The sequence below is a fragment of the Dunckerocampus dactyliophorus genome, chromosome 1 (genome assembly GCF_027744805.1).
Source record: "Dunckerocampus dactyliophorus isolate RoL2022-P2 chromosome 1, RoL_Ddac_1.1, whole genome shotgun sequence".
Lineage (NCBI taxonomy): Eukaryota > Metazoa > Chordata > Actinopteri > Syngnathiformes > Syngnathidae > Dunckerocampus > Dunckerocampus dactyliophorus.
This window is the reverse complement of record NC_072819.1, coordinates 9,717,933-9,742,269: the sequence shown is the minus strand read 5'-3', so window position 1 is coordinate 9,742,269 and position 24,337 is coordinate 9,717,933. Positions and strand designations below refer to the sequence as shown.

The 24,337-nt window shown below is 41.2% G+C and overlaps 3 protein-coding genes across 3 annotated transcripts; all 3 read left to right on the top strand.

Annotated features, from left to right (window-relative positions):
- Nucleotides 1-1,516: 1,516 nt before the first annotated feature.
- LOC129195122 (zinc finger protein 771-like) lies at nucleotides 1,517-5,952 on the top strand. The gene is made up of 2 exons (XM_054800932.1): nucleotides 1,517-1,654; nucleotides 4,565-5,952. The coding sequence occupies exon 2, from the start codon at nucleotides 4,615-4,617 to the stop codon at nucleotides 5,533-5,535; it is 921 nt and encodes a 306-aa protein (XP_054656907.1). The 5' UTR covers nucleotides 1,517-1,654; nucleotides 4,565-4,614; the 3' UTR covers nucleotides 5,536-5,952.
- Nucleotides 5,953-8,137: 2,185 nt separating this feature from the next.
- LOC129194635 (gastrula zinc finger protein XlCGF8.2DB-like) lies at nucleotides 8,138-16,341 on the top strand. The gene is made up of 2 exons (XM_054799897.1): nucleotides 8,138-8,532; nucleotides 12,097-16,341. Exon 2 carries the CDS (start codon nucleotides 12,147-12,149, stop codon nucleotides 13,200-13,202), a length of 1,056 nt encoding a protein of 351 aa, XP_054655872.1. The 5' UTR covers nucleotides 8,138-8,532; nucleotides 12,097-12,146; the 3' UTR covers nucleotides 13,203-16,341.
- Nucleotides 16,342-17,789: 1,448 nt separating this feature from the next.
- Nucleotides 17,790-21,933, top strand: LOC129193971 (zinc finger protein 501-like). Its single transcript, XM_054798854.1, has 2 exons — nucleotides 17,790-18,376; nucleotides 20,446-21,933. Exons 1-2 carry the CDS (start codon nucleotides 18,196-18,198, stop codon nucleotides 21,561-21,563), a joined length of 1,299 nt encoding a protein of 432 aa, XP_054654829.1. The 5' UTR covers nucleotides 17,790-18,195; the 3' UTR covers nucleotides 21,564-21,933.
- Nucleotides 21,934-24,337: the final 2,404 nt, after the last annotated feature.

The following is a 24,337-nucleotide window of genomic DNA, read 5'->3' as shown; positions in this document are numbered from 1 at the left end:
TTTACATAAGCGAGTGTTATAGGTCAGGCCCGTAACCAAATATTCGTTCGAACCCTCCCTGGTTACGGGCCTGTAGGTTTTGCGTTGTCAGGAGATGTGTTATTAAATGAAAAGTGGGCTGTACTGGCAAAAGCTATTGATCAAATATGAAAGGCAAAAAACCAAGATAGTCATAAATATTAGTAGCGCAATCTTCAATAAAAGATACAAGAAACATCCAAAAGGGGTTCGCTACCTGGCCAGGGTTGCGTCAGGTGTAAAAACTAAGCCAAAACCATTCATGTGATTGACTCACATGGCAACCTCTGTCAGGGAAAAGCCAAAACTGTGAAAGAACATGGCTAAAATAAAAAATGGAATGAAAGAAAGATAAAAGTAATACAATTAAGGTAGGAAAATAAAATAAAAATAATAATTGTCATTTGTGTTTTTCTCCGGAGTCTACCCGGAAAAAGTGTATTTCCAAAACTCACAGCCTGTGTTTTTTTATATTAATGAACAATTATATGCACAACAGAAAACATTTTATGTACTATTTGATGTACTATAGTTATCAGGATGTATTCATCCGAGCTATGCCATGCCGCCGAGTATAATTAATAGCACAAACGGAACTTTAATTTCATTTGGTGAAATAAAACCCATTACATCAAAAAGGGCAATATGGGCAAAGATGGAGGACTTAAGATGTAAGAATTTGGAGAGGAACACTCCACTGTTTAATCTGCACTAGTGGAGCGGGGCATGGTCACGTGGTCCAAGGTGGGCATGTGCGCCCTTCCATACACGGAAGCCATAAATGGTGCGCACCTGCTTGTGTCGAGTTGTTAATATGGTACTGAGTAAATTTCAAACCGGTATCGGCGATAACTTTTCGAAACCGTTACTTAGGACGACACCTAATGTGTCTGGCATTTTTTAAAGTAGTGTATTTCAAATCACACCATAAAAAATTATGTACCGTATATTGCGGTAGCAATAAACGGTAACACTAAAAGCAATGTTTTGATTTGAGTATCGACTTTAGAAACAGATGGTATCTGACGTATCGATTTCAGTACCGATCTGCGCTTATAATGTCTACTGTCGAGGAAGAGAAGAGCGCAAAGGCTATGAAGCTACAATATATGTTTTGTTGACCGGATCCTTGCGTTTTCTTCAATTTTCGTAAACTACACACTTTAGTCTGCCCCATAACTCTTTGTTTGTCATCCTGGTTTGGTCTGCTCACTCTCGAAACTGCTTATTGCAATAGACCCACCACACCAACGGTATTTTGTTCAGCGTTTCAATTCAAGCACGTCATCAAGCACGCGGGACCAATCACCAATCCTCCCCTCGCAACTACAAAAGGTAAAATGATTTCCTAGGTAAAAAGGATTTGATTCCCTTTGGTACCATCCATTTTTCCTCCCTAGTGTCGCGGGTATGCTCACACGGGCTCCCCTTCTCTGTTCCCGCTCATCCAATCACCAGCACAGGACACGTTTACAACCTCGGACATGGAACAAATGAAAACAAAACACTTTTCCGTCCTGCGGAGTTCAGGCATTGTTTCTAGTCGGATCTTTTCGAGTGACGGACACATCAGACAAGCGGCAGCAACGTAAGCCTCACTTTTGAGAGCTTCACCACGAAACTTGGTCAGATCGTTGTAAGTAAATGCATACAATTATGTCTTGTTCTGTTTCGTATTAGCATTTTAGTGATGCATTTTATTATTTGTGGCCGTGTTGTTCTAATTCAATAACTCTAGCGGTGACTCTTTTCTTCCCTTGCCCAGTGATCTGCTAACCGTAGCACAGAGGCTGAACAGTCGTTGCACAAACTGTCTTGGCCCCAAACATAACACAATAACACAGAGCACAGAGTGTGGCCGCACTGCAAGTTGCAGACGGGAGAGAGCTCCGAGCCTAGACATAGCTGTCACTGCGCAATCCGTCCCGGAAACGCAATCGATTTACGCACGTGAAGAACGCGTCTACATCCGGTCGGCCTATTTTCCGGCAATCACTTTAGTCATGTTTTTTTTAAAACAATCTTTAATGGTAGAAAACAATTATACAATAAAAGTATACAATAAAAGTATAAAACTAACTGAAACAAAAAAAAAACGCAGCCACGGGTTACATCAAATAAGAACATTTAAATCAGAACAGATTTTTACCGCTATATTTGCATTTGTGAATTAAACATTTGGCCAAAATAATCACCAGATTTTTAAGAAAAAAAGCCTTTTCTTCCTCGATCTCCTATAAGAGCAAAATACAACATTTCCCCACGACAAAACAAAGTCCTTGAAGATGTGATCAGTAATGCATCCGCTGAAGTCCTTCCACAGCGTTTTGGAGGGTGGACAATGACGGAAAGATGTAAAGGTTCTGGGTGGTCCCCTCAAAAACAGCAGTCCATATTGAAATCTCTCTGAAATTTTGCCATGAAGTGATTAGCAGGATAGTGTTTGTGAATAATTCAGAAAAATACCTCCCTCACCTATGAGATACCTGTGAAAAATCATCCATACCTTATTCCAGACAATGTCATACAAGGAAAGTGAAAAAAAACTTCGGCATAAATATTTTAAACTTTAGATTATAGGAGGGCTGTTTTAGGGGCCATCTATCAGCAATTAACCAATGAAGAGAATCAAAAAGTTGATCACTTTCAGGTTTGGTGTTGTATCCATATATGTTAACAGTAATTAAGGTTACATTAAGTAGGGAGGGATACTTCTGCTCCGCTGATAAAGGCACAACCCCCGATGAAGTAGGCTCTCACGTGCTTTCTTTATGGAGGGCCACAGCTTGCTTCTGCGCTTTCTGTCCTCCTTCGAAAGGTCCTCCGCGAACTTTAAGCCGTTGTCCATCAGGTAGGGTGATGGTTTTGCAGCTGTCCATATGGCGTCTCTGCTGACTCGTGAGGAGAACTGGATGATGATGCCTCTGGGTCTGTTTACATTTTGTCACTTGGGGCCAAGGCAGTGCACAGTGTCAAAGGTGTCAGAGATCCTGTCTTTCTGCTCTGGGAGAATTTTTTTCTTGCTTGGATCCTCCTTCTCACCTTCGGCAACCCCGTACAGCCTAAGGTTCCATCTCCTTGTGTGTCTTTCCAGCTCCGAGACCCTCTGCTGGCATGTGTCCACTCTCTTCTCCTCATTCACAGCCTTTTCTTCCAGCGTACAAACTTTTCTTTTGACATCTTTAACTTCTTCGCAGACTAAATCAGTTGTCTTTTTAAGACCCTCAATTTTAAGTGCATTAGCACTTACCATGTTCTCAATGCTGTCGCTTCCCGCATTTATCAGTGCAGAGAGCTATTATGTCAACTTGAGTGCCTCGTTCCAAGCTGTCTTTAGAAAGAATCTTCTTCTTCGGAGCTGGAGACTTACTAGGGGTAATGGGGAGAGACGGAAAGTCGTCCATGCCGTTGTCATTGACTGCAGAAGCCACAAGAGGGCCGGTATAATCGTGGCGGTTGTCAATCAACACATGGTTTGCAGTAAGCGCCAGCGGATTATGCTAACGTTAGCTTCTGCTTGACTCTGACCGGAGGCCTTTGTCTTTCATTTCGGTTCAACACCGTGCACCTCTAACTTGTCAGTAGGTGAGTAGTATTTGTTGAAAAGTCAGAGTATGCATTTGGCAACAAAGAAAATACAAGCTTTTACCATTTTTAGGTCTTATTTTGCAGAGAGCGTCCACTCACTCGGCCCTCTTGGCACCCCTCTGTCATGTTAGTCGTGTGTAATGTACGCGTCACTATGCAATATGTATCAGGAATGCAATCGGTCCCGCGCATGTGCAAGGACTACGTCACTTCTTCCTTTAGCTAATTTTTACGACTGCGCTTCTGCGACGTCATGTCCTGTGGTAGTTATTATTTTTTCAATGTATGAACATAAATGGTCAGGTATGTAATATATTGGGAGGTTATTTTATAAGGGACTTTTTCAAATACCTCCTTAAAATGCGGATGTTTCTGTCGCTTCCTGACATCCACCGAGACTGAGCTACGTACAAACTGTACGTAGCGCAGACGTAAACGTCATATCTGGTCACGTATAACATACATAAATAAATAGAATAAAACACATAAAATGCAGTTATATTTCAGTGTAAACAACCATAAGCAGAGTGCAATGATAGATTCATCTCGAGGATTCAGCTTTTTCTAAAAGGAGAAATACCAACCATCCAAACATATCTTGCTAACAAATGATTTTGTGTATATTTTTTCAGTGGCAAAAAAAAACTTAATATGGAACCAGGACAAGAGGGTGTATAAATTATCCACTTGCACCATGGATATGACATAAGAAAAAAAATCTTTAAAATCTTAAAAGTTGCAATATCTGCCAGTAAAATTGCAATTAGATTTGTTTCCTAAAACCATTCAACCCCAGTCTGTACACTATACCACCCCCCCTGTCAACTGGAGGTACCCTGACTACTGTGAGGGACATTGATTAAATGTAAGAACATATGCTGGTGCAGGGCAATCCCTCCTGGGACGGAGCAACGCTGAACTTTTCTAAAGCATGTCTTTGTCTTCTTGTGTCCTGCAGACGTCAGTGAAGACCCTCTTACCCTTAAGCAGCAGGGGTGGAACTCCAGGATGGAGCAGGAGGAACCACAGCCTATCCACATTAAAGGGGAAAGGGAGGGGCCCCAGCCTCCCAACATTAAAAAGGAAGAAGAAGGGCCCCAGCCTCCGCGCATTAAAGAGGAAGAGGAGGAGCCACAGCCTGCGTACATGAAAGTAGAAGAAGAGGAGGAACCAAAACCTCACCACATTAAAGAGGAAAAGGAGGAGCCACAGCCCCTCCACATAAAAAAGGAAGAGGAGGAGCCCCAGCCACCCTACATTAAGGAAGAAGAGCAGGATCATGGCATCAGTCAGGAGGGAGAGCATCTTGAAGGACCGGAGGAGTTCCCAGAGATTGGTGTCCCTGTGACGAATGAGGATGTTGAGGACAAAGGTCAAAGTGAGGAGAAGAGAGAGGTGGAGCCTGCAAGCAGCAGCTCCACTCATCACATGACAACAGAAGCTGATGGAGACCACTGTGGAGGATCACAAGCAGACAACCTCTTAGCTCCACTATCAGATAGTGACGACATAACGTCACACTCTCCTGACACTGATGATGAAGACTCTGAAGCTGATATGACATGTCACACTGACAACACACGCTGGAAATGCTCTCAGTGTGATAAAACTTTTGTTTACAAGAGAAATCTGAAAATGCACATGAGATATCACAAAGGAAAGAAACCTTTCACCTGCTCCGTTTGTGGTAAAATATTCTCCCAGCGGTCAAATCTGAAAGTGCATAGAAGAACACACATTGGAGAAAAAGCTTTTCCTTGCACGACGTGTGGCAAAAGGTTCTCTCGGCGGTCGTGTTTGAAAGAACACGCAAGAATACACACTGACAATAAACCTTTTACTTGCACGGTGTGTGGTAAAAGGTTCTCTAGAAAGGATGTTTTAAAAACACACACAAGGATGCACACTGGAGAGAAACCTTTTTCCTGATCGTTTGTGGTAAAGAATTCACTGAGAAGTCGCATTTGAGAAAACGCACAAGAATACACGCTGGAGAGAAACCTTTTTCCTGCGCAGTTTGTGGTAAAAGTTTCATTCGGAAGATAACTTTGACAGTGCACACACTTGAGGAAAAAATAAATTGTTGTTTAACGTGTGATCAGGAACTATGAATAAGCAAGACAGTATGTCGCGCCCTGTGATTTACACGTTAACGGAATCTACGTGAAAACTGACAAAGTCAGTGAAGTGCTGTCAACGTGAAAAGGAACTCCTGTGTGGGGGAAGTATTTCCACAGCCAACCGTTCGTTCGTGGCGGCATCTCTTCACAAAATCCTTGAACGCTCATGTTGTCAAAAAACGTAATTTTGATGCTCTCTATGTCCTTGATCTATGGTGAATTAACAATAAACACTCTCGAATCTTGAAATCTCGTCAGCGAGTGTGAGTGGAAGCTGGGTGGGCTTGCTTAGTTTAACAGAGCATGCTAGTGCAGCAGTGTGTGTGAGATTCAGGCTGAGTTTGTTTACACCGTGTTGTGTTTTACAGCTTGTTAATCAAGCGTTTGGAAGTATTCCTTAACCACAATGGCATTATAGTTTGTTGAGGATTTTGTAGCAATGTGCGCAGAAGCTGACATCCCGTTCTAAAAGTTAGCAAAGTTACATCTGATTCTGAAATATCAGGCAAAATTGTCCAGTGTATTGCATCAATACGTGTAAGGATTTTTGCATTTAATATATGGACATTTTATTCCCAGACACAAAAAGCGTAATAAATGAAAACAGAATTTGGGGGGTGGTTGATTTCACAGGGCCCTAAGTATTACGCTTTAAAAAAACTAAAGTTGTGTAAAAGAAAGACTTCTTACATTGCTAACTGGTGTTATGATGAAATGGTTGTTTGTTTCAGCTGTCACCTGGGCTCCCAAAATGGGGCCCATTGTCACAGGGGGTACGTGAATTAAAATAAAAAACAATTGGTGCCTAACACAATTATGAGTGCGCCTGAACGCTTCATAGCTCAGAGCGAACAGTCAGCGCGAAGGAGACACGGCATGAAGTTCTTCGTTGCTCTGTGTGAGTTGTATGAATAAGTAAATACGTTTGATGATTATCTTGTGCGTCAAGTACGGAGCCCCCGAGGGGACATGGATAAAAAAAAAAACTAAACAAAAATAACACGATACTTTAGCCAGATCTCGCAAAACTGTTTACAGTACATCGACGTCACTTCATCCTTGAGCAAATTTTTACTACGGCGCTTTTGTAGCATCACGTCCTGTGGTAGTTATTATTTTTTAAACGTATGAACATAAATGGTCAATAACCATACTTCATATATGTAATATATATTGCGGGGTTATTTTATTAGTGACTTATTAAAAGAGTTTATTTGCATGCGGAGGTTTCTCTATAGCAGCCACCAAGACTGAGCTACGTAAAAAGTTACGCAAGCACGTAGAGCAGACGTAAACGTCATATCCGGTTACGTGTGATGGCATAAATAAATACAATAAAACAGCAGTCATACAGTCATGGAAAAAAATTAGGGAAGTTTTTTAATACACAAAATTACATTCCCAAAGACTACTCCAAATTGTATTGCCTTGTCTTTTTTCATCACTTAAACACATGAAAAGAAAGACTGCTGTGAACCTCCTCAAGATGGTAGAGGACCTTGGGCTCATGGAAAACCCTAGTGCTGTGCCTAAAATGGAACTTTATGAACACCTTAGTATTTTTGTTGAGCTATACTTTATTGATCATGTCTATTCTTTTTTTAATTTTGTTATTCGTACTTCTTGTACGTTTATTGTCATATGTTACATGTTTGTAGTGTATTGTTACTTAAATAAAAGCAAAAATAAGTACGTCTTCTTCATAGGCTTTAGCATAACCACCTTTTTGAACCTATGGCTACATCTACTGGTCGCACTTGGTATTACAGTGTAAGAGTTGACTGCATATCAAGACAAGCGTTATTGTAACGGTATATCGATATTGTGTTACAGGTGAGGCATGAATAGTTACGTCAACATAGTTGTTATTATTATGGACGCAATATTGTGTTGAAGGGTAACCTCTGAGGCAGATCTTTGGGAGCCCAAGCAAACAAAAGACGCAAAATAGTGGATCAGGTAAACGACAGCAGGTCTCAGAGTTGGGCCTTTTTGTTCCTAGTTCTGGCGTGTTCGTTTGACACACATTTTCAGCTGTGTTTTCGGTACTAGCTATGTTTCCTGGCCAATGCTATCTATGTAAACATGCTTGTTCAGAAGAGAGCAAAAACTCATAACAACAATAACAAAATAATTGTCCTGGGGGGGTATGAAAGTTATTTTATTTTAATGAAATGAAGGCCAATTTTAAATCAACAAACAAAGAATCAAGTTGATTTGTACTTCTAAACGTAATTAAGGTGTTTTTACTTTTTTGTCTCTCCTACGAGGTTGTTTTTTGCCTACAGCCTCTGTTACACCATGTGCAAATAATATGCAAATTAGACAATGGCGTCAGCGATAGGGCGGCCAATAGATACTGTTCTTACTGAGGCGTGGGCAAGAGTGTGCATGGCGCATGCGCACACAGACAGGTTTGGACATAAGTATCATTTTTCAGGTAGTTTCCTGTCAATTGTTACAAATATTTACTGTGAACGACGCACAGATTAAGTGACCGTTTTATTCATTTCAGGTTAAACTCGTGAACCTTGAAGCTCCTCGGGCTATCTTAACTTGTTAGTTGCTAACAAAGAAACCCGGAAGTTTACCAATCACATCGCTAAGCAGAGTGTGAAGTGTGGCGATTGTGTGGAAATGTGTAAAATACAAATGCTGTGAGAGTTGGTGGATCAGCGATTAACTGCGGCTGTTGAAGAAATATTTGGAGTGTTAGAACGATAGCAGAGTACGAGGAGGAACGAGCGACAACGTCAACTACTGGACGCTGTTTTCAAGAAGACTCAAGTTGTGTTACACAGAACAGGTTAGTTCCATTCTTACACTCACATCTTTATAAGCTTTCTGTTTGTTCATTAAACACTACTCATAAAAAGGTTTTCTACGCGATGCTCCATTTTCTTCACGAACTCCACATATCCATCGTATCGATATCAAGCGGTCTTGTCCAATGTTCCCTCTCAGTTGCGTGCGTCCACAATCCCGCACTGCTCTCGCGTTCTCTGCACACAAAATACATTCCAACCTGAACTGTAAATTAAATAAACACATAACAGTTTATTCTGTATCGTTTTGCAATGCAACTGCGTGAGTGACAGGCGACAACAAGCGGGAACAAAATAACAGTGACGAACAAGCTGTCCAGCCAACGATGAGATGCTGTTGGTACGTAGTTGCGCAGCCAATCAATTCATGAACAGGGCGTTAATGGTACATGCCACTGTTTTGCAGGTGAGCGTATGGCTAATGCTGCAGCAGGAGTTAAGAGAGCTAAATGTTGCTTGCTAACCCCGTATTATGGCGAAGCTAACGCGCAAGCAATGCAACATCCTCTCACCATGTTAAGGTAAAAAAAAAAAGACTGGCTGATATTTTTCTTTTTCGAATAAGAACGAGCTTCGCTAAAAAAAAACAACAAAAAAAAACATGCCAACATAGCAAGCCAGTTCGTGTGGAATGTGAAGTGAATGTCTGTGAAAGTGTTTACTGCCGTGCTTTTACTTTGATGGCCGGACACACCAGATACAGGAAGTGTCGCAGAAGGGACCGGAAGGTCGGTTGAGAGGTAATTTACCTTTTTTTTGTTCAAAAGTAAACGTATACCACAAATATGGGATCAATTTCAAGTAAATTTCCAGGATAAAACAGTGTCACAACAGGCTGCTTTAAAACAGAACGTGAAAGTCAAATTAGAAAATGAAAGTATGCCTAATTAACAATATAAATTGTAAAAAAGAAAAGAAATGGAAAATGAAATCAGAAATTAGGGGTTTTCTACAAGATTCAGATGGTTAATTCTGTGAGAGAGTTCCACGGCTTGATTTTTCTGAGGTTGAGAAAAAAAAAGCTACATTGTGGAATCCTCCTGGCCATACAAAATATGACAGAATGAAGATCTCAGGTTTCTCAGGTTTTGGACAGTTGCGATACTACAGTGTGCATGTCTGATGCCGCTCACAGATATCCAGGGTGTGCTCAGGTTGTTTTGTGTGACAAGATTCTCAAATATGGAGTGGATGTTGGTGAATTTTTTACATTACTGTCATTGATGTTAGCAAGGTGTATTATATTTGTTGTTGGTGGGATGTGAAAACGAATCATACTGCGCTGCAGAGCTAGGCCTACATGAAAAATACGACACTTGACTTTCTTCCCTGGACTTTTTGATTATTGAAAAAATGTAAATGGTTACTCTGTTGACTTTTAAAACAGATTTTAAGTTATGATATATTTTGTTGTATGGTTGTACTTGCCGAGGTCTGTGGGTCGATCACTTTTCAGGATCACCAAATGTGGATAACGAGTGCTGAAATAGGATAGGAAATCCCAATATAAAACTATAGTTATGTATCCTTAACTACTAATAATCGGTATCGGGTGATCTCTAATAAATACACATCTACAAGGTGAAAGAGTTATGCTGTCTGATAGAGTTACATTTACACAATTTTACTGACATCTGCAGTCAATTTCACCTGCAATGCAAAACGGACTCATAATCACAGTGTGAATACGTTTTCGGAGACGTTAATTGTATTGCTTAATGTGGGCGTGTACTGCATTACACAGAAGGCGTAGCGCTCGAGCGGACACCAGAACAGCGGAGCATTGAGTGTGTATTTGTCAACTACTTACGCTTACGTTTGCCACGCTTTCTCTCTTTGTTTTATGGCGGCATTGCCTTTGTTTTTTATTTGCTCGTTTGTCTCCTCGTAAGCCTTTAGCTCCTCTGGCTCCTCTCAATGCAGAGGAGCAGCGCTTCTACTCTGAGTTCCCGGATGACATTGCTTCTCACCTTATCTGTAAGGCAGGGGTCTCCAAATCGTCAATCGCGATCCACCGGTGGATCTTTGGGAATTTTCCAGTCGATCGCGGGAATATCAGAAAAAAAAATATTATTACTTCAGAACAGATAGCTGATCGTTCTCCTTCAGGATTTTTTGGTAGAGAGCAGAATTCATGGTTCCATTTAGCACAGCAAGTCTTTCAGGTCCTGAAGCAGCAAAACAGCCCCATACCATCACACTACCACCACCATATTTTACTGTTGGTATGATGTTCTTTTGTGGCAAAATTTAAATGAGCCTTAATGTTCTTTTTCTTCAGCAGTGGTTTTCGTCTTGGAACTCTGCCATGCAGGCCGCTTTTGCCCAGTGTCTTTCTTATAGTGGGGTCATGAACACTGACCTTAACTGAGGCCAGTGAGATGAAGATGAAATTCCCCTGCTTAAGCCCCTTTTAGGTTTGGGATTATCCACCGGTGCTTTGGAAATTGGAAATGCAGTTCTCTGAATGTTGTTGTGGGGTCTTTTGTGACCTCTTGGATGAGTTGTTGCTGTGCTCTTGGGATAATTTTGGTTGGCCAGCCACTCCTGGGAAGGTTCACCACTGTTCCATGTTATCGCTATTTATGGATAATGGCTTTCACTGTGATTTGCCAGAGTCCTAAAGCTTGAGAAATGACTGTATAACCTTTTCCAGAATTAGACAAGACAATTACTTTTTCTCATTTGTTCCTGAATTTCTTTAGATTTCGGCATGATGTCTAGCTTTTGGTCTACTTCACTTTGTCAGGCAGGAAGAGGTGTGGCAGTAATCAGGCCTGGGAGTGGCTACAGAAATTGAGCTCAGGTGTGGTAAACCACAGCTTTGTTACTGTTTTCTGAAACTTTGAACCCTGCGGTTTATACACTGGTGTGGCTAATATGTGGCTAAAAACTTCCCATGGTGCTTGGTGTGGTCATGTTCTTATCTCGTGATATCTCTTATACTTCATAAATACTACTGATCGTTTATATATGTAATTTGGAAAATGCTATTACTAAGATAGTCCATCATAAGGGCAAAAAATAAAACAAGTTCAGGAAACAACCAAAACACGCCAAGAAGCCACCATTCTCTGCGTTTGAGAGTTTGCCTTTCTGTCCTTAATTTGTTCTGAAGAATATCCTGATAAACTTGTGAATTTATTTTTCTATTGATGATAGGAGGTTTTCCAGGCCCTGAGGCAGTAACGCACGCACATACAATGATGTTCTCTCGACCATGCTTCATAGTTGGGAAAATGTTTTGATGTTGGTGTGCTGTGTCATTTTTCCTCCACACGTGGCGTTGTGTGTTCCTCCCACACAATTCAGCTTTGGTTCATCTGTCCCCAAAATGTGTGTAACATCCAAGTGCTCTTCAGCACTCTACTCTGTATACTATACTACTCCAAGTGTCAGCTGGATGTACCCTGATTGCTGTAAGGGACACTGATGAGATCCTCAGAGACATTGTCAGAACATATGCTGGTGCAGGACAATGCCTCACATAACGGAGCAACGCTGGTCTTTTCTAAAACAAATGTTTGTCTTCTTGTGTCCTGCAGACGTCAGTGAAGAACATCTTCCCCCTGAGCAGCAGGAGTGGAACTCCAGGATGGAGCAGGAAGAGACACAGCTGCCCCACATTAAAGATGAAGAAGAGGAGATACAACCCCCCCACATTAAAGAGGAAAAGCAGGAGGCACAATCCCCCCACATTAAAGAGGAAGATGAGGATTACAGCATCAGTCAGGAGGGAGAGCATCTTGAAGGACTGGAGGAGTTCCCAGTGATTGGTGTCCATGTGAAGAGTGAAGATGATGAAGACAAAGATCAAAGTGAGGAGAAGGGAGAGGTGGAGCCTCCAAGCAGCAGCTCCACTCATCACATGACAACAGAAGCTGATGGAGACCACTGTGGAGGATCACAAGCAGACAACCTCTTAGCTCCACTATCAGATAGTGACGACATAACGTCACACTCTCCTGACACTGATGATGAAGACTCTGAAGCTGATATGACATGTCACACTGACAACACACGCTGGAAATGCTCTCAATGTGACAAAACTTTTGTTACCAAGGGAAATCTGAACAGACACATGAGACATCACACAGGAGAGAAACCTTTCACCTGCTCAGTTTGTGGTAAAAGTTTCTCTCAGCATTCAAATTTGAAAGTGCATATAAGAATGCACACTGGAGAGAAAGCTTTTCCTTGCGCGGTGTGTGGTAAAAGATTCAGTAAGAAAGGTGTTTTAGTAACACACACAAGAATACACACAGGAGAGAAACCTTATCCTTGCACGATGTGTGGTAAAAGATTCAGCCAAAAAGGTGATTTAATAACACATACAAGAATACACACAGGAGAGAAACCTTATCCTTGCACAGTGTGTGGGAAAAGATTCAATCAAAAAGTTGAGTTGAACACACACACAAGAATACACACTGGAGAGAAACCATTTCTTTGCACGGTGTGTGGTCATGGATTCAATCATGTAAGTGTTTTAAATAGACACATAAGAATACACACTGGAGAGAAACCTTTTTCCTGCACAGTTTGTGGTACAAGATTCGCTCGGAACTCACATTTGAAAGCACACACAAGAACACACACTAGAGAAATCGTTCAGTGTGTGGCCAGCGATTCACAAATAGTACAAACTTGACTGAACACAAAACAATCCACACTGGGGAGTAACAAAACATTTTTAAAAGGACAAAGTATGATGACTAAGCAAGACAGTATTACTGTTAAAAAAAAATAAAGTTGTGCAAGAGGCCGCACGGTGGCTTAGTGGTTAGCATGTTGGCCACAGAGTCAGGAGATCTTGGTTCGAATCTATGTTGGGCGTGTGGGTTTTCTCCGTGTACTCTGGTTTCCTCCCACATTCCAAAAACATGCATGTTAGGTTCATTGGCGACTCTAAATTGTCCATAGGTATGAATGGTAAGTGTGAATTGTTGTTTGTCTATATGTGCCCTGCGATTGGCTGGCGACCAGTCCAGGGTGTACCCCGCCTCTCATAGATATGTTAATTGACTTTATGATTAAATGTTTGCAGTGTGTAATGAAAATCTTATATTTTACCAATTGATTTGAACAAATAGAGTATTTCGGCTAAAATACGTTAATGTCAGACTAATTTGCTAGTAGCACAAACTATGCTTTGTGATGACTCTTTCCTTGAGGCTAGAGACTATTGGTGTGTCGGTTGCGGATGAATTTGCACTAAGATCCGCTAAGAATGTGCTCTCATTGGGAGCAGATTATTTTTTTCTTTGTGTTTCTGTTAAAGGCGAATATCATTGGTCAAGATGTACGGCGGCATTTCTGTGTCCACGCTGAGCAGCGGAGGGGCGTGGTTCAACACACACAGCACCGGTGTTGCCAGCGTGGCGACTTTGCCGCTAAATCTGGCAACCTTCAAATCCCTCTTGGTGTCATATTTACCTCAGAAGCTAATAGCGACAAATCTAGCAACTTTTTCTAGCGTCGTTGGAGTTTTCTGGTATTTGGGGGCTTAAAAGTGAAAGCACGTATTGTTCCGAGCTTCTGTTTTTACTGAGCAGCTCCGCTGGTCCACCCCGCTCCAAAGCAGTCACAAGCGGTCATTGTACAGTCAGCATAGTGAGAGCAAGAGAGCATAGTGGAGCTGTACGCATCCATGAATCACACAACCGCGAGGCGTGATTCCATGTTTCTTAATCTTCATTAAATACTACTCGGTACACTGAAGCCTCATTTGGACTCATAGTCAGTGTGCCAGTGTGTCAGAGTGTGTGATGGGAGAATGTTGCGTGATAAACAAGTATAGTCCTGACTGCAAGATAAAAGGTGGAGGCTGGAGGCGAGTCCAGATCATTGCTGTTTTTTAATCATTTTTAAAAATTATTATTATGCTGTCTAGACTTTGAGGGCTGCTGGCAGAGATAAAATATGTTGATGAAGTGATGGTCAATTTGAAATTAACAAACTAAGAACCAAGTTTATTAGTAGTTCACATAACAGAAAGGAAAAACAGAAACAGCCTCTCAAAACGGAGGGTACTTTTTTTTTAATGCCGATCTCCAGTAAAGACACAACTGTTACCTGGTTGCTGCGTTTTCTTTTTGTTTTGCATGTTTTAATCTGTGTTTTGCTGTGTGGTGTTATGTTGATGTTATGTTGATGTTGTGATGTTTGATTGTAAATCGTTATAAATTTTCTACTGAGACGTGTATTTTAGAATGTACACCACAAATGTTGGTTTCATTTGTCACATGTATGAACACACTTATTTTAGACTTGACAATTGTACATTTGACCCTTAATCATTTGCACGGGTTTGCAGGGTTCCCCCTACGATGTTTTGATGGTGTGGTGGTGGGCTGCATGGGAGCGCTGGAAATGGTCTCAGTGTGACAAAACTTTTGTGACCAAAGGGAAATCTGAAAAGACACATGAAACATCAAGCAGGAGCGAAACCTTTCAGCTGCTCAGTTTGTGGTAAAAGATTTTCTCGGTAGTCAAATTTGAAAGTGCACACAGTAATGTACACTGGGGAGAAAGCTTTTCCTTGCGCGGTGTGGTAAAAGATTCTGTAAAAAAGATGGTTTAATATCACACACAAGAATACACACTGGAGAGAAACCATTTCTTTGTGAGGCGTATGGTGATAGATTCAATCATATGTGTTTTAAGTAGACACACAAGAATACACACTGGAGAGAAACCTTTTTCCTGCGCAGTTTGTTGTGCAGGAGTCGCTCGGAACTCGCAGTTGACACACACTAGAGAAATTGTTCAATGTGTGGTCAACGATTCACAAATAGTACAAACTTGACTGAATACAAAAGATTCCACAGCGTGGAGTAACTTGAAGAAATATTTGACGGGAAGTATGAATAAGCAAGACAGTATTCATGTTTAAAAACATAAAGTTGTGCAAAGGAACGGCTTCTTACGTTGTTAATTGACATTATGATGAAATGTTTGCAATGTGCAACGGAAATCTTATTTTACCATTAGGCCAGTTGATTTGAATAAATAGAGTATTTCTGCTAATATACATTTGTTTGGCTTCTCAAAACAATATACAGTCAAACTTGTCTATAGCGGCCACTAGAGGGAGTCTGCAAAAGTGGCTGCTATAGACAGGTGGCCTCTATAGACAGGTTGGCGTCCAGTTTGAATGTTGACCAGTCGAGGGGAAAAAAAAGGGGAAAAAAATAATAATGTTGACCAGTAGAGGGCACTGCGGACTGCTGATAAAAGTTGTACAGCACTACTAGGCTTGTTATTATCATGGTTCATGGTTTTAATCCTGAACATGCATGAGTCAAACAGTAGCACATCACATAGTACAATTTACAATTTTGCATGTCCAAAAAGGAGTAGGAAGAAGCAAAGCTTATTTAATCCTACCCCTCATCAGTTTCACATCAGTTGCAATACATTTATTCACCTCTTGTTCTTCCAAGTGTACTTTGTAGGTCTACATGACAATGTAGTGCAATCATAGCCAAGGTTTTTACTTACTAAAAGGAAGCTACAGGCTTAATAATAACTGATAACTGATAAAATACTTCAGTTAAGTACAACCGAACTCAGTTTTGCTCCCGCTGCCGCATGCATGCTAGCATATGTTTTTTTTTATTGTAGCGTCGCTGGGAGCACGTCCTGTTCCCAGCCTACTTTGCGGTAATGTTTTGGTGCAAATGCTCTTAAAGTTACATGTTTGACCAGGAAATAGCAAGTTCAAAAGAAGACGGCTTTTTTATGTGGAACAACTGACAGTTTGTGTGGATCTTGTGAATGATTGTGACTGAGCTAGGACTCAGTAATTAAAGTCTACACACGACGCCTTCATTGATTGAAAAACAAAACTTTTTGGTGCATGAAGCTTCTACTTGAGTTGGTAATTTGGCTGCTATACGCAGGCAGATATTGACCAAGGGAGACAAAATGGGTGGCTGCTGGCTGCGTTGGACAGGTGACTGCTATATACAGGGTCTATAACATGTAAATTTGCTGGGGGGGATTTTTCAGTGGCTGCTCTAGGCAGGTAGCCCTTCTATAAAGGTGGCCACTAAGACAGGTTTGACTGTACGTTCAAAAGAGTAATACATTTGCATCACAAAACCGTTGCTAACAACAAAGTCAGACCTCTCAGTCGCTCTCCTTTGTTTTCTCTCCGTTGCACGACACTGGCACCTCCAGAATTCGGCGACTCAGGGGTCAGTTCTAGCTTTGACCTGAACGGCTGGAGCCGCCACTTGACCCGCTTCTTCTCCCCTTAGTCTTTGGCATTGTTAGCGTTGCTTGGCAACGCCGTCAGTTAGCCGTTAACTTGTGGTGTAATGCCTTCGGTGATTAATATTCGTTATAACAGCGAGTTTGTGTCTCACTAGTCCTTGTTAGCCAGAGAAATCTCCACAGAATAACTCCAAGATGTTTAAAAAATCCAGCTTCGTGTGCAGCTGTCAAGCCGCGGCTAGCGTGATAACTTGCCTTTAACGGCTGTCGGCTCTAGCTAACGTTTGTTTTGGTGAGTTTAGTCCACTCGCTGGTCCGAATTGAGGCAGAAGTCTCTTCTCTCACTTGCAGAGTTGTAAGCACAAGTTGTAATCACAAACTGTGTTCACCAAAAGTCACAAAAGGTTTAAAACTCCGGTCGTAGTAGACGGAGCTTTTTCCGTCAGCGTCCTTTCCATACAACACGCAGCTTTCAATACATTGCCAAGGCAAGAAGACTATGTACAACATCAGACACACTATACTTACAATTCCTCCAGAAACCTTTTAAAATAATGTAACTATCGCTTCAAATTGCAAGTTCATAAAAATACAATCTTGTGACGCCGATAAAGCCTCAAATAGCTCTATGTACAATTATTCCATCAAAATATTTGTTCTTGAAGGTGACTAAGATAGAATTTGCAAGCTTAACATGGCTCAGTAAAATAGTTTCCTTTAAAATCTAGGCAGTTAAAAGCATGTTTTTCTGCCCTGCAAATATAAAGAATTTGCCATGTGCTGAAACGCTGCAATGTACAGTAAAGTGTGAAGTAACATGAGAGTGTGGCATCACGAAGGCAGCGTAAGCCGCCAACTCCATCTTGAGAGTTAACCACCTGTTAAAAAGTTAGAGGTGGTCCTTAGGTGTGTTAACTTTAACGTAAAGTTAGTTGTTGGGGTGGATAAGATCCAATTCGGCCCATAAGGTAAAGTAGGCTTTGAGTTTTGCCCCCTGTGCGATTGAGTTTGACACCCCTGCATCGTCATGTGCAAATATATACAAAGTAGACGCTTACGTCATCAACAGAATTCTAGGATAGCCAATAGATACTCTTCTTAATGAGGAGTTTGCAACAGTGTGCAAGGCGCATGCGCATGCCGCATACAGACGGCAGTTTTGGTGCTACATACATTTTTTCCGGGTAGTCTGCGAAGAAAAACACACTTTACTTAATTTTTACAAATATTTAATGTGAACGACACAGATATTACGTGACAAAGAGAAACCGTTTTGGTCTGAACTCGTCTCGGTGAACTTTGAAGCTCCTCGGGCTAGCTTAGCTTGCTAACAAAGAGACCCGGAAGTTATCAACACATCGCTAAGCAGAGCTCAAGTGTGAGTGTAAAGTGTTGTGATTGTGTGAAAATGTGTAAAAATACAAATGTTGAGAGCCTTGGTGAATCAGCGACTAACTGCGGCTGTTGAAGAAATATTTGGAGTGTTAGAAAGAACGATAGCAGCGTACGAGGAGGAACTTTGTCGAACAAAAGAGGAGAACGAGCGACAACGTCAACTACAGGACGCTGTTTTCAAGGAGCCTCAAGTTGTGTTACACAGAGCAGGTTAGTTTCATTCTTACTCTCTCATGTCCATAAGGTTTCTGTTTGTTCATTAAACACTACTCATAAAAAGCTTTTCTACGCTTTTCTTGATGAACTGTACACATCAACGTATCGATATGAAGGGGTCTTGTCAGTGTCAACAGTACTCGCGTGACGAGATACATATTTTTAAATTCTGTACTGTTTTTATGTTGACATATGTATGTTTTTGTTGTTATATTGTTGATATTGTTGTGTATATATATTTGTGTGTGTATATATATATATATATACATTGGTACATCGTATCGGATCGATAATAATTGCAGTATCGCCCATCGCTACACTAAAATAGTCGACCTGGGGATGATCCATTGCTTTGTTGTTACAGGAAATACAGTACAATTACTGTAAAAACAGAGCTTTTTCCTTTGTCTCCAACAAATGTGCGACATTTTCTCAAGTTTTAAATCTTATGTACAGTGGAAGGAAAATGAATGTCAACTCTTTGGAATGTCTTATATTTCTGCATAAATTGGTCATAAAATGTAGTCTGCTGAAACTAATATCACACAAATAATGTTTTCATCTTCCATCCATTCATCTTCTATTCCACTTATCCTCACGAGGATCGGGGGGTATACTGGAGCCTCTCTCAGCTAACTTTGGGCGAGAGGCGGGGTACACCCTGAACTGGTCACCAGCCAATGGCAGGGCACATATGACATGACATTGACTGGCGCATAAAAGAGGCATAAAAGAAGGCTAAGCAACACAGAAGCTCGGTGGATAAATGCATGACATGTAAACAATCACAGGACAGGGAGGCAAAAGTAAGCGAACCCTAGGATTTAATAACGTTTCCTGTAGTTACAGATCAGACGTGCACAACCATCAGGGTGAATTTAGGACCATTCCTCTTTACAAAACTGTTCAGTTCAGCAAGATTCCTGTGATGTTTGGTGTTAACAGCTCTCTTGAGGTCATGCCACAGCATCTCAATCGGGTTGAGGTCAGGACTTTGACTGGGCCACTCCAGAACACGTACTTTCTTCTTCTGAAGCCATTCTGTTGCTGATTTGCTTCTGTGTTTTGGATCATTGTCCTGTTGCAACACCCATCCTCTTTTGAGCTTCAACTGTTGGAGAGATGTCATCCTGTTCCTTCCATCCATCTTCTTCCTCTTATCTCAGGTGTGGTCGTGGGGGCAGAGCCTAAGCAGGCAGCCTAAGCTCCTCCCGGCGGATCGCGAGGCGTTCCCAGGCCAGTTGAGAGACATAGTCTCTCCAATGTGACCTGGGTCTTCCCCGAAGCCTCCTTCCGGTCGGATGTGCCCTGAACACCTCCCCAAGGAGGTGTCCAGGAGGCATCCTGACCAGATGCCCGAGCCACCCCATCTGGCTCCTCTCAATGCGGAGGAGCAGCCGTTCTACTCAGAGTTTCTCCCCGATGACAATGTTTCTCAGATTATCTCTACGGGAAAGCCCAACCACTCTACAGAGAGAACTCATTTTGGCCGCTTGTACTCGCGCTCTTGTCGTTGCGGTCACTACCCAAAGCTCATGACCATAGGTGAGGGTAGGAACGTAGATCGACCGGTATATTAAGAGCTTTGCATTTCTGGCCTCAAGTTTTTCTGTAAAATATCTTGATAAACTTGTGAAAACTTGATCAACTTTATTTTTCCATTGATGACAGGAAGTTGACCAGGCCCCGAGGCAGTAAAAACGCCCATACAATGATGCTCTCTCTACTATGCTTTGCAGTCGGGATAAAGGTTTGATGTTGGTGTGCTGTGCCATATTCCTCCACACATGGCGTTGTGGAACATTTGTGGAACATCAAAGTGCGCTTTTTGTAAATATCTTTGTGAATTTCTCCTGGAGATAAATAATGTATCTGTCCATCTATGGATAATAGCAATATGCTCTGTATACTATACTACTTCAAGTGTCAGCTGGAGGTACCCTTACTGCTGTGAGATCCTCAGTGACATTGTCAGAACATATGCTGGTGCAGGACAATGCCTCACATGACGGAGCAAAGCTGGACTTTTCTGAAACATGTCTTTATCTTCTTGTGTCCTGTAGACATCAGGGAAGAACATCTTCCCCCTCAGCAGCAGGAGTGGAATTCCAGGATGGAGCAGGAGGAGCCACAGGCCCCCCACATTAAAGAGGAAGAAGATGATTACAGCATCAGTCAGGAGGGAGAGGATCTTGAAGGACCGGAGGAGTTCCCAGTGATTGTTGTCCCTGTGAAGAGTGAAGATGATGAAGACAAAGGTCAAAGTGAGGAGAGGAGAGAGGTGGAGCCTCCAAGCAGCAGCTCCACTCATCACATGACAACAGAAGCTGATGGAGACCACTGTGGAGGATCACAAGCAGACAACCTCTTAGCTCCACTATCAGATAGTGACGACATAACGTCACACTCTCCTGACACTGATGATGAAGACTCTGAAGCTGACATGACATGTCACACTGACAACACACGCTGGAAATGCTCTCAATGTGACAAAACTTTTGTTACCAAGGGAAATCTGAACAGACACATGAAACATCACACAGGAGAGAAACCTTTCTCTTGCTCAGTTTGTGGTAAAAGATTTTCTCGGCAGTCAAATTTGAAAATGCATACAGTAATGCACACTGGAGAGAAAGCTTTTCCTTGCTCGGTGTGTGGTAAAAGATTCAGCAAAAAAGGTGATTTAATGACACACACAAGAATACACACAGGAGAGAAACCTTACACTTGCACGATGTGTGGTAAAAGATTCAATCAAAAAGGTGATTTAATAACACACACAAGAATACACACTGGAGAGAAACCTTACCTTTGCACAATGTGCGGTAAAAGATTCAATCAAAAAGTTCAGTTGAACACACACATAAGTCTACACACCGGAGAGAAGCCATTTCTTTGCACGGTGTGTGGTCATAGATTCAATCACATAAGTGTTTTAAATCGACACGCAAGAATACACACTGGAGAGAAACCTTATCCTTGCATGGTGTGTGGTAAAAGATTCAATCAAAAAGTTCAGTTAAACGCACACACAAGAATACACACTGGAGAGAAACCTTTTTCCTGCTCTGTTTGTGGTACAAGATTCGCTCAGAAGTCGCATTTGAAAGCACACACAACAACACACACAGGAGAAATCGTTCAGTGTGTGGTCGGTGATTCACAAATCGTACAAACTTGACCTCCACACTGAGGAGTACCTTGAAAACATATTTGAAAGGACAGGAAGTATGAATAAGCAGGACAGTATTACTGTTTAAAAAAACAAATGTTATATAAGAGAACGACTTCTTACTTTATTGACATTATGAAGAAATGTTTGCAATAGGTAATGGAAGTCTTATATTTTACCAATAGGCCAATTGATTTGAACAAATAGAGTATTTCTGCTAATATATATATATATGTATATATACTGTGTATATACATATACATAATATACGTGTCAGACTAATTTATAAGAACAACAAGCTATGCTTTGTTATGACTATTTGCTTAAGCCCAGAGACCTTCAGTCTCCAGAAACAAGTTTCTCCAATGGTGTTTGTACGTTAACAGGGTCTGATTAACCCAGAATACGTCTGAATAAGTCCTGATAACTATGCTTCTGCCCTGCTCTTCGGGGGGGGGCACTAGCGGCAGACTCCCAAAATTCTGTTTCAGTTGTCTTCTGCAGAATAAATATGATAGACAAAATTTGTTGTCAAGGAGTTTATTTCTTCTCTCCACCGGTGCTAATGTGAATTTTCCACCACAAATGTTTGTTTCGTCTATCACATGTATGAACACACTTTTCTTATTGTTCTTATTAATTGATAATTGTACATTTGACCCTTAATCATTTAAATGGGTTTGCAGGGTTTGCCCTAGGATTTTCTGAAGCTGTGGTGGTGGGCTGCATGGGAGGGCGGTCAGCAATTCACAAATAGCACAAACTTGACTGAACTCAAAAGAATCCACACTGAGGAGTAACTTGAAAACATTTTTGAAAGGACAGGAAGTATCAATAAGCAAGACAGTATCTTTAAAAAAAAAAAAAGCTAACATGCAAACATTACATTATGATGAAATGTTTGCAATGTTTGTCTGTACACACTTTTCATATTTCAGACTTGAGAATCCTACATTTGAAAAGTTATGTGATGGACGGATGACGTCCGCTGGGAGTTTGAGCTGCCATGCCATGAAGGCCGTCACAGATTCCTCCGGGTCTTCCTCAGATTTCGCTATGGAGTATAAAGACGATACGGATAATAACTATACTATACGTATAATTTGCTTGTTGAAATGCTCAGACCGATGAAGAAGTAACCAACACAACTAACATGCCGACAAGAAGAGATGTTAGCTGTACGGTGGCCTCACAGTCAGGTAATCCGGGTTCACATCCCCGTCGGAACACCTTCAGAAGACTTCGGTAGTTATGTAATTGCAATCTGGCCTGCAATTAGAGCGTCTGTATGCATTTTTAACATATCTTGAAAAATGGCAGCTCCCAATATATCCACAGTGAAGACAATGCAGTATAGTCAGAATAAACAGACATAGTGGACAAAACTATTTTGTGTCTTCCTAAGTTAACTGAAAAATGTTTACATATCTGTGTGTGTGTGTTTTAATGCACTTAATGCATATCTTTTTTTCTATTCATAAGCTTTCTAGCTGTTTAGTCTGTGCAATATAACGACTGAATGCTTGAATTGGGGATGATTTCTTTAGGTATGTATCTATCTAGAAATTAAGAAAATTAAGTGTAAATATAAAAAATATAGCTACAAATATCATAATATATTTTATGTGGGTGCATAAATAAAATAATATAGGGGATATATTATGGGGGAGGTTTTTTTTAACTTGAAACTTAAGTAATATATTGTATGAATGGATATAAATGCTATATAGATGCATATATACTGTACCTTATTATTTACGCACATATTGACCACAATTAGCCTGAAAACAATTTAAAGTGTAATGAAAACGTTTCACGGTGCTTTACATTGATAAACACGCACCACTGCTCGTCTGTCCTGCTGGTTCTTGCGCATGTGTGACCAGATAAAAGCAGGCGACCGGTGTTGTGTTGGCGTTCACGTTGTTTCTTATTATAGAGAGAATGAAAAATAGTACCTAACAACAGCTTGTCACAGGCAGAGTTTATTTATGCCAGCGCGTGTGATCGCTCACATCTCAATCTCATTCGACTTTCTGGCATCTTTGTTTACACATTTTGCCTGGTTCGCGCTGCCTCTCTGGCGGCAGCTCGCTAGCTCGTTTTTGTCCCACAGGCAAGCTACAAGTGGCTATTGCTTTCATGGGGTACATGCTAACTTATTCTTTAAAGTGTCACTTAACAATCTCGCTCTTGTTAATTCTTATGGCTTGTCTTCAAAACACTAGTTGTGTGTCTACGTTGTTCAACATGAACACGTAGTGTGTCCAGCTTTATCGATCACTGGGTTTCTCCAACGGGTAGCTCGTAAGCTAGCAGTAGCTCACCAGCTGATGGTGAGTTGTTCACCAAAGAATATTGGCTTCACCTCTCACTATTTTTATAAGTGTTCTATTCAAACATGAGAGAAATGGTGATATTGTGTATGTGGAAAAAGTTTTAGATCTTTGAGTTCATCCCAAAGAAATGGGAGCAAAAACAAACGTGTTGCATTTATATTTTTGTTGAGTGTAGCTTTAATAGTGCTGGAAGTTGGATACACCTGTGCTACCATAACCCTGGACTCTGAACTTAGTCATGACAATTTTTATTTGTTAGAATTAAAAATAAATTACTGACGCAGCAGCGGCGGCGGTCCACCCTACCAAGCAGCCCACCCTACCATGCAGCCCACCACCACAGCTTCAAACACATCCTAGGGGAAACCCTGCAAACCCATTTAAAATGATGAAGGGTCAAATCTACAATTGTCAAGTCTAAAATAAGACAAGTGCATTCATGCA